Here is a 16,374-nt window from a genome sequence, read left to right as displayed (position 1 = left end):
AATTTTAACTTTAATTCTTGAAAAATTATTCCAAAAAATAACAAATATAATTTTTTTCATATTATTTTATGATCTCTAAAAATAAATCATAAAATGTATCAAACAATTTCTGACTATAATTTAAAAAAAGAAAAATACAACCATAATTAAAAATGCATTCTTTTTTTATCATGATGAAATTGATATAAATTTTTATTACACTGAACAAAAAATTAATAAATTGTAATTAATTTTATTTTGTTTCAATTATTTTATCTAAAACTCAAAGAGAAAACATATTATTAACAAAAATGATTCATTAATTACAGAATAACAATATAGCTGACTGCAAAATATTATGAAGTAATTTTGACCTCCACCAGAAAAAGTAGAACACTTAATAATAAAATTATTAATAATAATAAAGCAGAATATTATTTTAATAAATATCATTATATTATACACATGATGAGTATAACATCAAAAATGTAATTAATGCACTCTAAGCAAAAAATTTAATATTTTTGATATTTTATATATATTTATTTCTTTTTTTTTTAAATTAAAAAATCTATGTATTAATTACACTAAATTCTTTATATTAAACAACAAAATATATATATATATATATAAACCTACTATTTCACATGTACTTTATATAATAATTACAATCTATATACATAAATAATGTAAATTACATTTTCATCATGAAATGTTAAGGCAAGATTGTTTTCAGTACACTGTAATAGTCCATAAAACTGCCACAACTGCAGGTATTATTTTCAACAGTTATAGGCGATAATAGTACAACTATTCTGTCTCAATCTCCCATAAGTTTTTATAAAGTTTAAAAAACTTTTTTAAATTAAATATTTTTAAATCATAATAATCATTTAAAAGAGGAAAATAAATGGGTCTACGAGCCTTTTGTTTTTAATCTTCATGTTTATTTAAATTGCTATTAAAGGGCGATTCAAAAAAAGTGCATTAGGGGAAAAATGGGGACATGTGGAAGGTAGTGGAGTGTAAAATAAGAATACATTAGAGAAAAATAAGAAGCTAAGAGGAAAATGTTGGAAAAAAAATTAACAATTCACTATGATAGCATATCGTGCCAGATGCTCCCATTTGATGATGACGATGAATCTTCAGCGGTACAACCTGAAAAGGATGAAAAAATAAATTAACAGGATGTCGATAAATAATCAAAAGTTAAATTTTATTTGACTAAATGATAACTACATTTCAATTTTATCAGGCCTTAACAACTACATTCAACTAACCAACAACTGCAACTGCTGATGTATTGAAGTGGATTTTTAAAATCCAGCTAGGTTGATGGACCTAGCCACTTTTCAAATATAATAATGAAATATTATTACTTCAATGGGTGAAGTGAATAAAAGGCTGAATCTAATTTGTAGTATCTAGTCTAGACTTAGAATTATCTAATTTTGATGTGAATAAACAGATCCAAAGTGTACGTAGTTGCATCCTCCCTAAACCAGAAAGTTAAGTAGACTTTACTATTGTAGTTACATCTTAAAGCTTTGACACATCTTGGTTTTCGCTTCAACCATGCATGTGTAATTCTTTCTGGGCATGTTTCATCTGTCTGTTGCATCATGTCATTCCCCTAACAAGTTGGTAGTCCTGTCACCAGTCTATTAGTGTTCATCAAGGGAACAACAGTCCTTTAAACGTATCAATTTAATCTGGTCATGTGGTGAAGGTGAAGAATATGAGAAGAAAACGGTGAATAAACAATTGTTAGTAAATTTATTGTTGGAATATGTTGTTTTGAAATATTGAGTTCCTAAAGTTGTGGAAGAAAAAAAGTACATGGTGCAGTTTAATCAAGCAATACTGTCATGCAACCGGGAAAGAAGTTAGCATTGCTCAAATGAATAAACTATTGACCAACACGAAGAGCCAGATAAGGAAGAAAACCGGACATAAACCAATTAAATTACAGGAATGGGATAAATATCTATTGGTGTTATTTTTTCAGTAAGAAAATCCTGTATTTTATAAAGAGCCTGGAAATGTTTCAGGTGTGAAAAAATTTTTACAAAAAGAACTGTTGAATGTATGTAATAATGAGCAAAGTGACAGTAATTTATCAGCAGATATGATGTTATCAAAAGACATATACTACCTTCAACTTCATATGTTAAACCTAACATAATAAAGCTGATGTAAAATTAAACAGATGAAACCAAAGATATGTCAATGCCTCGGTTGCAAAGGCTGGTCTTAATTCAGCAATTTGAACAAAATCCAAATCGAAAGAGGGAAAAACAGCTTGAAACCTGAATAAATCTGTAGCTGACAACTCAACTCTAACAGATTTTGGTTAATAATCCTTATCCTTTTCCTAGATAAAAGAAAAATAAACTAGTAGAATAAAAATAGAAAAAAGTGTGTATATGAGATGAAAGTAGTAACAAAAATTTAAAAAAATGAATTTGTTATATACTTATTTTTTTACTGATTTCCTTTTATCGACATAATTTTCTTTTTTCAAGGGAGAATTTAGATTTTATATTTTTTATTAAATTTTGTTACCAAGATTTTTATAAAATCATATTATTATCATATTGCAATAACTTTTATGACTAAAAAATTAAATTATAAATGTAAATTTTATAGAAATAAAATTATAAAATTCAACATCTCCTGGTGCTTCTTTTCACCATGAACTTTGGTCGTGTTGTTGTCATACTGTCCCCTAATATGTTCTTTAAAATTTCATTATGCTCATTCTCTGTTTTCTCCAAGTCTTCTAAAATATAATGAGATGGGTCATTCAAGAGCTTAGCAATGTTACGAAGCACAGAACATGTGACTATCATTAGGGGATATTTTCCATCTAAACTTGGACGCAATTACTAATGATCAGAAACCTTTGCTTTAACTGACAAATGTTCTTTCCACTATTACTTTCTTTCTGGCATGGATCAAATTGAAACAGTGCTGTATGGCATTTCTTGGTAGGTTAAATGGAATGATAAGGCATGGAGATATTCCGTATCCAGAATCACCAAGTAAACAAGCATTTCCATTGTACTGAGAAATAATGTTCCTAACGGGACTACATCTCTATATCTTAGCATTGTGTGCACTTCCAGGTCATTCTGCACTTATACTTATAAATTTCTCATAAGCATCGACTCTAGCTTGCACATTGATACTGATATACTCTTTCCACTGCCATGAACAGTTAATTTTTTATTTCTACTTGTGTGCAGTCCAATACACCAACGATGATGGCAGATGAAAACATGTCTAACTTAGCATTATTAATCTCCTGCATTGCAGATGGGAAAGTTATCAAATTGTGAGCTTTGTCCTCTCTCTTTCTTTTTCCTGTTTAGCCTCCGGTAACTACCGTTTAGATAATACTTCAGAGGATGAATGAGGATGATATGTATGAGTGTGAATGAAGTGTAGTCTTGTACATTCTCAGTTCGACCATTCCTGAGATGTGTGGTTAATTGAAACCCAACCACCAAAGAACACCGGTATCCACGTTCTTGTCAAGAACCCTACCCTTAACGAAACTGACAGTTTTACAGCTGAAAATCCTTTGAAATCCTCTGCTACTTCACTTTGGAAACCTGGATCACCCACGTAAACATATCTACATCCGTTTTCTGGGAGTCAGGGCTTCTCCAAGTGTTTCTTCAGTTCTTGGCAAAAATTCCTGCTGCCAAAAAGTTTATATTTCCACTATCAAAATATAGCAGTTCCTTACACTAACTTAACTCTTTTCACACACAGTACATTTTCTCTTGTCTAACTGGCATAAACATCGCCATGATAATGAATGAGAACTGAACTGACAAGCACTAAAAAGTAAGCATGCCCCACCACAGTTGTGTAATGAAGAGATATATCTAGATCCAAGAAGTAGAATCTATTCTTTATTCATACCAAAATTTAAGATTATCTAAGCCATACAGGAAATTCAAAATGTATCTAGTTGTAGTAGATTCTACAGTTTTTACTCGCATAAAACAGTGATACAACTCAAAAATAAAAAAGATTTTGCAAGAAACACTTTCTATTCATTTCAATTGTTGCTACGGAGTAGTAGTACTGGTACGAAGTATCACTGCTTGGAGATGGTGTGGATGGGTCCATGCAGTTAGGTAAGTTTACTTACCTGTGTTATTAAACTAGCAGGCAAGCATGAAAGGATGAGTGAATGGAGTTTGTGTGCCTGCATTTCCCTTAAGTAATGCCTAATGGTAGTTTCATGGGGGGATGAGGGAGGTGGTAAGTAGGTAACCACTCCTCTCCTCCTACGTAAAGCCCATTTATGCTTCAGCGTAGGGGTAAAAAAAAGAAAAAGAATAAAAAGGTTCATTTGCCAGAATGTGATTATTGTATAAAATGTTTCCAGCCATAACTAAATGAAACAGAATGAAAATTACCATCCTCCATAGTAATTAGCACGTCACAAAAAAATCTTTTTAAAAGATTTATGCCTTACAGTAAAAGGAAAATATTAAAAGGTCACATTAAATACATTTTTTATATATTATTATGAATTAAAATTTATTTTAAAAAAGCCTGTTTTGAGAGAGAATTGCTGTAAATGAAATGTACCTCTTGTTCCCCCAATTTTAATCTTTTTCTTCTATGCTACTATGTATACAAAAGTAATGAAGTATACAAAATAAAATGTAAATGCAATGCAACATGCATTGGACAAAACGGAAAGAAATTTAAAATTAAGATATAGCAAACACATGAGAGGATTTAAAAAAAAAAGATTCTATTTATGCAATGTATTTATTAAAAGGACATACTCCAATGAAAATAATTCACAAATATGTTGAAGGAAGAACGGACATTAAATCGATCATAAATGAACAGGTCAGCAATAGATAAATAAAATTAAAGGTAAGTATAACCATTAATAACAAATAAACAAGAAGACCAGATTAGCCATGACATCAAATACAAGGAGGGGCTCTGAGTAAACGCTAAAAAAAAAGAAGGTAATTTTAGTAGCTATAGCCTGCATACAACAAAAAAAATCAATACTGTTGCTATAACAAATACAAAAGTTGAGAATGTAGAAATCTAAGATCTAAAAGGCACAGAAGAGAAACAGTAAATGTGTAAAACCTTATATTATAATAAGTATATGGGGGGAAATAAATCACTTTGATCTGATTTTATATTTAAATAAGACAATAAAATGCTGAAAGAAGATAGCATTCAATATTTACATGGAAATGGTAATAAATGCATTTATATTCTAGAAAATGACTTATGTGAAAGAAAATCGTAGCTATAATAATGAAAACTATATCCACATTCCAATTTATAGTAAAATAGTGGGAGATGGAATAGCAGCATGAAAAATGCTAAAAACAAACAACAAAGAGATAACAATAACTAGAGAAGATGGTAGGATGATTAAATTTCCAGGAAAGGAAAACAAGGCACGTTTAGTTTTTAATTTTTTCTTTTTTAATAATATTAATTTATATTTATAGTAAGTAGATTTATTTTCTCCTTTACAAATTACAGAAAGTACAAAGAAAATTTCTAATAAACAAATTTGTCTGACTTGACCTTCTAGGTTGCCCGCCAGGTATACTTTTCCTTTTCTTCTTTAAATAACAAAAAATAAAATATAAATATGCCTGCCAAAAAATAATCAAATAAATTCCTAAATTTTATAAATGAAACTCATATGGAATATGTTAAAAAAACTCGCAATCACTGTTAATAATAATGAAACATACATTTTCTCTGTTAAACATAGCTTATACGCTTTACATATTTCTTTTTATACCCGTACATATTTATTTTTTAAATAATCAAAGCAAAACAATAACAAACTACACTAAAATGAAAAAAAATGATCTAATTTCATGATATTAGATAATTGTTTCATATAAATAAATGAATAATGGAACAAAAAGTAATTGATTTTACATTTAAAACACAAATAGCAACACTATATAGTCAAAAAAGTCTAATGCATCAATCATATTAAGCAATTTTTTAGTGGCCTTATCTAGTGCGTTAATTGATTACAAACACTGATGTATTTTATAATTTGTAAAATTCTACGGTGTTATTAACAAATTACATAAAATGAATAAAAAAAAACAACAATTAATTAACCACCACATTTATTTTCTTCTTAAAATTAGTTATTCTGCCTTTGAAGCATCTGTCACCCTGTACTTTATGCAATTCATAATCAATCTATTTATATTAGCAGACAAAAAACAAATCAATGCACAGCAGTAAATATTAGGTTAACATAAATTAGAATTCAAAATAATAATCAATGAATTTAATGTACACAAAATCCGAGATTACTGGAACAAGATTAATGCATGAAAAGTTCCAAGCAGATCTGCACAATTAAGCATTAAAGGGCTATATATTTTATTAAGTTTTTTCATTTTAACTATAGATGGGGGTCTTATGAAAGAGTGTTAATTTTGTTCAATAATAGATGATTTAGTCCTTTCTTCTTATATTATACTGGTATGGATGAACACTTTCTTTTTATTTTGAACTAGATTTGTCTTACATAACTAGCTTCATATAAATATAAAAGTATGGAAATGTTGGTAAACCATTTACAAAAAATTTATCTGGAACAGCGGTTCTCAAATTTTTTTACACACCATTCACGTGAATTACACATGATGAGTGTACCATGAACTATAAATATATAATAATATGTCATTAGTTAGCAATAGTTCTATCTCAGAATTGTAAAGAAATAAAAAGTTTACATCTTTTTTAAAAGTAAAAAAATAATACAATTTTTTACTGACTTTTCAAAGAAAACTACAGTATTACTTTTGGTTGCAAGGTGGGAGTGGAAGGTGAAAATGAATTTTCATTTACGTTTTCAAGTACGAGGAATATGAAAATAACAATCACTTAAATTGAGGTTTCCATATATATATGCCTACGTATACAATTTTGTAGCTCGAAAATCTCTGAAACTGAAAGATCAATTTCTTTAAAATTTAGAAATGCTGTAGGAGTGTTTCTAGTCATGCATGTTAAAATTTGAGGTTTGTTTGTGTAGCGGTGTGTTTTACATATGCACTTAGGCAGCAAGTCACAGCAGTGAGCGAGTTGAAACTTGATGCTTGTATACAGCGTTTACTGGTTAATAAATGTAGTATGCTGTATTCTGAAAATCAGTGCCTTTCTGACAGCGAAAAAATGACAGCATCAGAAAGGAAAAGTCTTCTCTTCTTGTGCAGAACTGAGCAAAAGTTTTTTTATTTATTACAAATTTTTTAATCCTCTTTTACAAAACTTTTATTTAAATTACCGATTAAGACTAAAAATTTGGTGAGATGGATGGTGCTACATGCTTGAAACAAGTTAAGATATCTAGTTCAGTTGAATTTAATCTTAGGCACAAATCTTGGTTAAGGTTCAGTTTATTAAAAAATCTATTTGTGACTGTCACCGACAAAAGAAAATCCAGTTTCACAAAGATATGTGGTAGAAAAGGAAATTAAAAATAAGAATGCTTTTCTGGATATTCATTTTTAACTTTAACCAAAATTTACATACCTCTAATTTAGTAAAGTCCATTTTCAAAACTCCATCACAAGATAGTTCCATCAAACCTCTGTTTCATTGTTAGTCAGGGTTCCAGGAATGACATCCAGTATTAAAGGGTTTCGTATCCATAGGAATTCAGAATAATCTTCTTAAAAATATTCTTCAAAAGTTTCAGCAAGCATTAGGCAATGGAGTTTTATATTACCGATGAGATTATCTTTCAAATCAGTTTGTTGTTTCACTTTGCAAATTTACTTTTAAATTATTGAGGAGAATGATCATATGATAAGTAGGTTAGTATTACTCACTGTCAATTGATCATGCAGTTGAAAACCAATATTCATTAGGAATACCTGCACCTCTGAATGTAGCTCAAATAAACTGCTTAGATATTTTCCTTAAGAAATCCATCTTACCTCTGTGTATGGCAGTATCTGAATGTGGTAACTGCCAAATTCAGAACAGTTTCAAAAATAAACAAGGAGTTTTAAAGCCCAAAATTTAATAAAATTAACTACCTTAACCCCCTGGAGAATATGTTTAAATTGTTCAGGCATCTGTTTTATGACTAAAGCTTCTCAGTAAATACTGCAATGAATGAACATACAATCTGTAACAGACTTTACTTAGGTAGCAATACCTCCACATTTTCCTGTCACAGCTGAAGTATCATCAGAACAGAAGCTAATGCACTGCCTCCAATACAGTCCATTTTCTGTAAAGAAGTTATCTAGCTTTTTGACTATTTCATTGGTGGTAGTTAGTCTAGACGGCTCATCACAAAATAAATACTCGTCCTTAATTTTACTTTAAAATAGATATCCTACGTAAACCACAGTTGAACATAATTTCTTACATCTGAGCTCTCACTAAGTTGTACAATGAAAAAGTCATTATTTCTGACTTGAACTACTAATTTCTCTTTAATGTTTAATATCACACTTTCAATAATGCAGTGCATGATATCATTTGATAGTGGTATCGTAACTAGCTGCTTATAGCTAACATACCACCCAACATAGCATCATATCTCTTTTGCAACAGTTAACAACTCTTCACTGATTGTATGAGTTTTCCACACTTTGATGTTTTAGAGCTCATTAAGGAAGATCCCTCAACTGCTTTTTTTGAGTACTGCCTGTAAGATACCACAATTTTCTTTGTGCATTTTATCTCACAATTTTCAAACAAAATAATCCTTAGGTTTGTTTTCTAATGTTGAATGTTTATTACTAAGGTGCCATTTCAATGAGGGAGATTTGGTTTGAAATTATTTCAAAGCAAATTACACATTGAGGTCATGGCTCATTGTTACATCTGCAATAGTAAATTTAATATTATTGAACTCAGGATCATCTTTTTTAAAACATTTCATATTTTGGTAGGAAAATATCTCTACTCACTTCAAATTTCGATTCTGAAGTAGAGCTTGAAGAGGTACAGGGTTTTTTAACTGACAATTTTTTATTTATTACTTTACTAAGCCACTTATCCATGTTGATTTATACAGGGTCCGGCATAAATTGACGATTTTGTAGTAATTGTTATGTTGGCACACTGTCAATGAGAAGGCGGGAGTGTTGTACATGTTGACAGGTCTATTCATGCTATTTCAGTAGCCAGTATGTCGTGGTCGGGTGAATAACGAGCGTTTGTGATTGAAGCCTATTTTAAAAATAATGACTCGGTTATTGTAACACGGGGTTTTTCGCAGACATTTCAATTTAAATTGACATGCATCTGTTCCTAGTAGGAATACAATATTGTTGTGGGTGAAGAATTTTTAGAACACATCGTCTGCTTTAAAAATTAAATCAACAGGATGAAAACGGACTGTGAGAACGCCTGAAAACATTAACGCTGTAAGGTTAGTTGTTATGCGGTCTCCACGACATTCAGCAGCGAGACATGCTGCTGTGCTAGCCATTTCTGATCGAAGTGTACAACGAATTCTTCATGCCGACCTGAAATTCCATCCGTATAAGATGACGTTAGTGCAGTAACTTAATGCAAATGATTGGGCATCTCGCAAAGCAGCTTGCGAGGTCATCCTCGAAAATGTCCATCAGGATGCCATTATTCTTTTAAGTGATGAGGCACATTTTCATCTGTCAGGATTTGTGAATAAACAAAATCACCGTTATTGGGCTTCGCATAATCCACGGCAAATTCTTGAAAAACCACTTCACAGTCAATATGTTACAGTGTGGTGTGCGGTTTCAAAGTTCGGCATAATTGGCCCATATTTTTTTTTGAGGAGTTAAATCGCAGAGTAACAGTAACATCTCATCGATACGTAAACATGTTGAATGAATTTCTGCGACCGAAACTGAATGACTTTCAAGGACATGAAATTTGGTTTTCAACAGTATGGTGTCACCCCCCCATAAAGCGAGAATTGCAATGGATGTTCTGCGAGAAACCTTTCCTGGATGTTTGATTTCCTGATTTGGTGACATTTCTTGGCCAGCGCGTTCACCTGATCTGGCTGTTTATGATTTTTTTCTGTGGGGGTATCTCAAATATAAAGTCTTCAGTAGTCGACCACAGTCAATTGCATAACTCAAGGAGGCCATTCAATGAGAAATTGAAGCAGTTCCACAGGTGATGATTGAGCGAGCAATGTCAAATTTTAGAATGAGGTTAAGTGAGTGTGTGAGGAGCAATGGAAAACATTTTGGACGACATAATATTCAAATAAAAAAAAATCTATGTAAGTAATTCACTATAAATTGCAAAAATTGATCTTTAATTTGATATATTAAATGTTTTAATAGTTCGAAACACAGTTTAATTATTATCCCTCAAAAATCGTCAGGTTTATATGCCGGACCCTGTATTTTATATCAACTAAACTAAACCAAATTAATTCAAGCAAAGTAGGTAAATAAGTGTGTGTGTGTGTGTGTGTGTGTATACTTATATATAAATAAAAAGCCCCTCGTGATGTGGTACATGCATGGGCCAGACAAGTCGCTAGTGCTGTGACATGTAAGAAGCCGCTAGTCTTGTGTGTTCATTCTTGCTAGCCGAGCAACTGACTGTTGCTACACACAAATAATTTCCTCAAATTAAGGGGAAAGGGAATGCATAATAAACTAATAACATATCAAAAAAGTTTCAAAATGGTTCTCAAACCTTTTCACTGTATTAATCTTAATCAATAAATACTAATAATTTTGTATTATAAAAATTACAATACAAAATTTTTGTATTAAAAGTTAAAAATAATAGTTTGTTAGTAGTGTTGTGTCCGTTTGCCTTGAGAAACACTGTACACCATCACAGTTTGAGAGTCTGATCGAGAGCGGTGTTTTTCATGATTAGGATAAATCTACCTGTATCTTTCTGAATTTCAAAAAAATTCATAAACTGCTAACAAGATGAGGTACACCAAAAACAGCTCTATATTAAAACAAATGCTGTAGCATATAAATTTGAAAAGAGGTACGTAAACTGTGGAAAAAAGTAATATTGAAAATAAAATTTACAAGCAATGTTTTTATTGATCTATTACAAAATAAATTTACCAGATTTAGTAAATGAATTGGACGATGTAGGAGTTGAATTACGGTATTTGTCTGATGGACCCCAGATCCGTACAGTACAATCATCAGATACTGACGCTAACATCTGATGATGGACTGGATTCCAGGCAACACAATTTACTGTTCTTGTATGACCAACAAGTGTAGCTATCGGCAACTCTCTTTTCATATGCCATATATACACCTTATTATCTGTAAATAATAGAAATGTAAAATTACTTAAAGAATAATGTATTACATTTTACATTACAGAGATTTTAAATAGACTGCATCACGAAACAATTACTGAATTATTTGCAGAACAGTTTGCATTATCTTTCAATTGAAAATAATGACTGTCAAAAAGAAAAATTAATGTTACGATTAAAATAAACCACAAAATCAGCAATATTCAAACATACCTTTTTCAAGACAGCAGTATAATATAAAAGGTTGATTCATATAACACATTATCATAACATCTTAGTCATCCAAATCACAAAAAAACAGTAAGACAATTCATCATATGAAATAGATATTTTTTGCTCTAACTTTTTATATTATTATATACAGATTTAATTAATTTTCTTTTTATGTAATAAGTATAACAATTTCAGCCATATCTCAGAAATTTATTATCAGATTTGCAGAAACAAGTTTTTCTTCTTTTCACTTTTAAAAGTTTTCAATTTGTGGAAGTTGCTGAGAACATGTATACCAAATTTCAGATACAGATTTTATTGAAAAAACAAAACAGTGGACAAAAGGAAAATTAAGTGCGACAGAGCAATTACTTATATAAACTGTTTTGTTTGATATCCTGAATCAGTCCCAAGTCTGGCCAACAATTCTCAGGATACCTATATCTGTGTGTATGTGTATATATGCACACAACATAAATGAAACTTAAACCACCAAATCACAGTAAACAGATAAGTTAGACTTAACTAATACAAGAATCAATTTTCACAGGATCCTGCATATCTTTATTTGGTATTCAATTCTGTAATTATGTAAAATAAATTTTTTTTTAAACTTATCTTGTAGTTTGTTATGGACAAATACATAACTCCATAACAAACTTCAAGATCATAAAACTATAACGATTTTGGCAATTTCTAAATTCTTAACCTTTAAAAATAATTGATTTTGTGTAATATAGAATTTAATACCAACTGAACATGCAGTTGCAGTTAATGAAAATTGATTCTTGGTATTAATTTGTTAAGTTTAAATCTGTTTACTGTGTTTTGGTGGTTTAAGTTTAATTTATGTTGAATTAGTTTAGCGCAGTGGTCAATATGTTGATAGATATATATATATATATATTTAAACACTGACACATTAGTAAAATATATTGAAAGAGATATCTACAATTCACACAAGGGAAGACAGTTATTCAAAAATGAAGAAAGACAAACTACATAAAAAATAAAAAGATACAAATTGTACCTTTTTTGTTCTTTTCAAGGAAAATTAGGGAAGCCCTGGCTTTTCCCAATAAGCACTTTAACTGGGTTTAATGTGTAGCTATCAAATAGAAAATAGAATCCCCAAATTCAGATCACCAGTGTTCTCATTCCAGATGACACCAAGAATGCACTGTCTGTACCATCAAGAACATTCTTAATACAAGAACAAAAGATCTAGTAGGGTCCTATGCCCACAGAGCTGATCATGGGAAAGAAGAGATCAATGGTAAGGAAAAAAGGTGAGTGGAAAGAAAGGATGATCTAACTATCAGGTAGATCGTCCATCTTACCAGTGACTTCTTTACTGTTTGATTTGTATATTTACAGATCTTTCTTCATCGTCTATTTATTTTAACTAACTAATTTGGTATAAATGGATTGGCTTTCAGAAATCAAATTTAGAGAGTTATTTTAACTTTGTTTTCTTTCATGAGGATACTGTCTGAATTATGCTTCATATGGTTATAATCCAAATTCCTATAATCTGAATGAGAATTGGAAACGCTATTGTCATTCTGTTATAACAATTTTCTATGGTATGACTATTATAAAAAAAAATCAATCATTCATACTAAGTTAATCGTTTCATTTTTCTGATAACTATGTTATTAAATTTATGCTGTTTTAGAAACAAACCCAAAACAGGATGTAACAGAAAAAATAAACATAAAGCTAAAGAAATGTTTACAAAAAATCAAAAACCTAGAACTAGGTAGAATTTTCAAAGGTTGTGTGTACCTCTATTTATAAAACAAAAACTGAAGACCAAAGAAATAATGCAATTTTTTTAATCAAATCAAGAAGAAAATGATGAGTTAGCTTACAAAGGTTTGCAGAACCTAAAATTTTCACTAACTCCAGACCAGTCCACTGAACTTAAGACTCGCCACCACCCTTGTACTCTTCTTATAGATTACCTCAAAGAAAATCGATAACAAAATAGAAAAAGATATTTAAATTTAAGAATTCCAAAGTTAAAAGTCTAGATTTTTTTGTAAGTATTTTTTCAGCACTCTCTCAGTTATTTTATTTTAATAACCATTTAGCACAGCTCATTCTTTACATTAATCAGAACTTAAAACTGAAAATAAACTAAAGCAGACTGAAATCTTTACCTTCACTACCACTAGCAACAAAATCTTGGTTAGCACCACCAAAACAGCTATGAATTGTAAAATGTCCCTGAGTTACACCCTGGAATTTACGTAAGAGACAACGATCCTGTAAATCCCAAAGATGGACACCCTGTGTGGCAACGTTAAGCAGTGCTAATCGATCTGCTTTGTTGACAGAAAATGTCATAACAGGATGGTCTTCTTGAAGGCTGAAAAAATATAAACACAGCTGTTATATTAAATCAATTTTATATTACTGTGTATATATATATATATATAATAAAGTTGTATATGTATATATACGACATAAATATGACACATTTTACTTAAAAATGTTACCTTTATAAATTTCTTGGATTAACCAATCAACTACACAAACTTATAAATTAAATACACAACGTTTCACTTATAATTCTCTAAGCTTCCTCAGGTGACAAGGCACATTCATACATACATCATACAAAATTCAAATTTTGATTTTATGACTGATGTTTTCCTATTCCCCAAGCTAAAAAAAAAAACCATGCTAGGATGAGGTTTTACCAATATGGAAGAGATTAAGACAGATTTGTTGAAGGAGATAAACACTATACTGAAAACTGCATTCCAGAGGCGCTTTGAAGATTGGAAAAACCACTGGCACAAATGTATTATATCTGAAGGAGAGTACTTTAAAGATGATAAAATCAATATTTATGAATAAATAAAGATTTTTTGAGAAAAACTAAAATTCCGTATATTTTCTGTTCAAACTATACATATTGTAGGAAGTAAGTAACAAGTAGGACCTAACTCATTTTGTTCCAGTTTAACAAATCAAGCTCTACAACGAAATTCAAAATAAAAAACTAAATTGGCAATTTGTTAAAGAAGGTTTAACCAATGCTAAAAATAATCTGACAGTATAAGCAATATTTCCATGTACATGTTTCCAATAAACATAAGTAATGTTTCCAGGGACATCAGAAATCAGGGGCTGATAACAATGAAGGATGTTGTTTTTCAAAATGTCTCCACATAATAAAATAAAAAGAATCCATAAGGTAATTAATTGAGTGAAGTATCTCCTAATGGTTTAAACCCTTAATTAACAACTGGTGCTCTTCCCAACTGGCCATACTTAACTGCCAAATCATTAACTGGTACTTAAAATTAACTACAGTTGAATCAGGGAGCTTCCAGTACAAAATCCAATCGCAATCCTATTAATTCAGAAAAAATCAATCACACTACTAGTGTCAAAACTTAATGCATTAAATTAATAATTTATGTTTAAACTTCCAGAAAATATTTTTCAATCTGTCAGGCTGCATTGTATAAATGCATTACATATTGTGATTAAAGATACATGACAAAATGTTATACTTAACTTTTTATTGCATATAATTCATTATAATATATCAGTTAATCATTATGTCATATCATATGACATTATGAAATAAGACATTTTTTCTTCTTTTTTAAGACTAACTTTAATCATTACTATTCACAATAAAGATGTATATTAATAGGTTTCTTAACACTTTTGCTGCGGAACCAGTTACTTATGTGTCCTGTACAAGCATTTACAATGAGGTGCCCTATTTCCCCTCAATTTCTCTTCTGTGTGACAGGCAGGTGTATTTTTCATCAATCCTCATTTATTTTTTAAATCATACCAAGTAATTGTAAAGATTAAATTTTGATGTTAGAAGGATTAAATTTGTACTGGACTTGCTTACGCACAATAGCACACGATTGAAATATAAAATTCACAAATAGTTACCAGTGACTGACATATAGCATTAGAAGAGATGAAAGATTTACAAAGTTTACAAGATACAGGTATCCTGTAATCCTGTTACACACCAGTGGAAATGAATACCGAACAAAAGGGACTTGTGATAAATGAAAATTACATACATTAAAAAAATACCCAGTCAATGTGATAGCAGAAAAGATACATGCCATTTTTGCCTCAATTTCTTTACAATTTCTAATACAGAAAATTTGCTGAGGAGCAAGGAGATTAATAAGTTTCTGATCTTCTTCCTTTGATTTCTTTTTTTCCCTGAACAGTATTTTACATTAAAATAAACTATTGATAGGAATTTAACTAATAACAATAAATAACATTTACAACATATATTTCTTACATATTAGTATCGGACAGCTCATCAAAATTATATGAGCGAACTCTGTGATGCGTATCGGCAGCAAGAACAGATTTTCCATCGGAACGACACCAAAGGCAATTGACACGAACTCCTTCCCACGAATCCAATACATTTCCTTCTAAATCCTTAAAACAGAAATACTTTACTCAGCATCATTCCATTGTAAAACAATAAATTAAATATTAATTTATGATAAATTATTTATACAACATTTTGCAGACTTAATAATCTAAGCATTATTAAGTGTTATACAATTTGTATTCCTCAAAATACAAATAACTGTCCTGTAGGTTCTAAGAATTAGGCTTTATAGCTTAAAGATCTTAAAAACTGAAGCAAAATATACTAATGACCAAAGCAATAATAATTACAGATAATTACAGAATTAGAAACAAATTTTGATTCAAAATATCTGACCCGAGCATGCCAATTAAAGGCATGGGTCTCGCACAAAAAAGGCAGCAGATTATTTTTTTTTTTAATTATGAAAAGTAAAAGAAAAGACTAAATAATCTTAATAATTAAATCAGTTTTGCAAGAATTAGAATTAGTATAT

At 30.2% G+C, this 16,374-nt stretch overlaps 1 protein-coding gene across 4 annotated transcripts in view; it reads right to left on the bottom strand.

Moving 5' to 3' along the window:
- Positions 1-428: 428 nt before the first annotated feature.
- LOC142325957 (WD repeat-containing protein 26) overlaps positions 429-16,374 on the bottom strand; it is a 53,687-nt gene continuing 37,741 nt past the window's right edge. Inside the window, exons 7-10 of one of the 4 annotated variants that reach the window (XM_075367929.1) lie at positions 15,798-15,943; positions 13,663-13,871; positions 11,079-11,288; positions 429-1,140 (exon numbers count right to left, since the gene is read on the bottom strand). In XM_075367929.1, the coding sequence (XP_075224044.1) occupies positions 1,076-1,140; positions 11,079-11,288; positions 13,663-13,871; positions 15,798-15,943 (630 nt within the window). In that variant the 3' untranslated portion in view covers positions 429-1,075. The remainder of the gene's footprint in view (positions 1,141-11,078; positions 11,289-13,662; positions 13,872-15,797; positions 15,944-16,374) is intronic. The other 3 variants (XM_075367926.1, XM_075367927.1, XM_075367928.1) reach the window with 3 other exon arrangements.

Source organism: Lycorma delicatula, chromosome 6, assembly GCF_047948215.1.
Source record: "Lycorma delicatula isolate Av1 chromosome 6, ASM4794821v1, whole genome shotgun sequence".
NCBI classification, from domain to species: domain Eukaryota; kingdom Metazoa; phylum Arthropoda; class Insecta; order Hemiptera; family Fulgoridae; genus Lycorma; species Lycorma delicatula.
The sequence above is the reverse complement of the archived record's forward strand: the minus strand, read 5'-3'. Positions and strand labels throughout refer to the sequence as shown.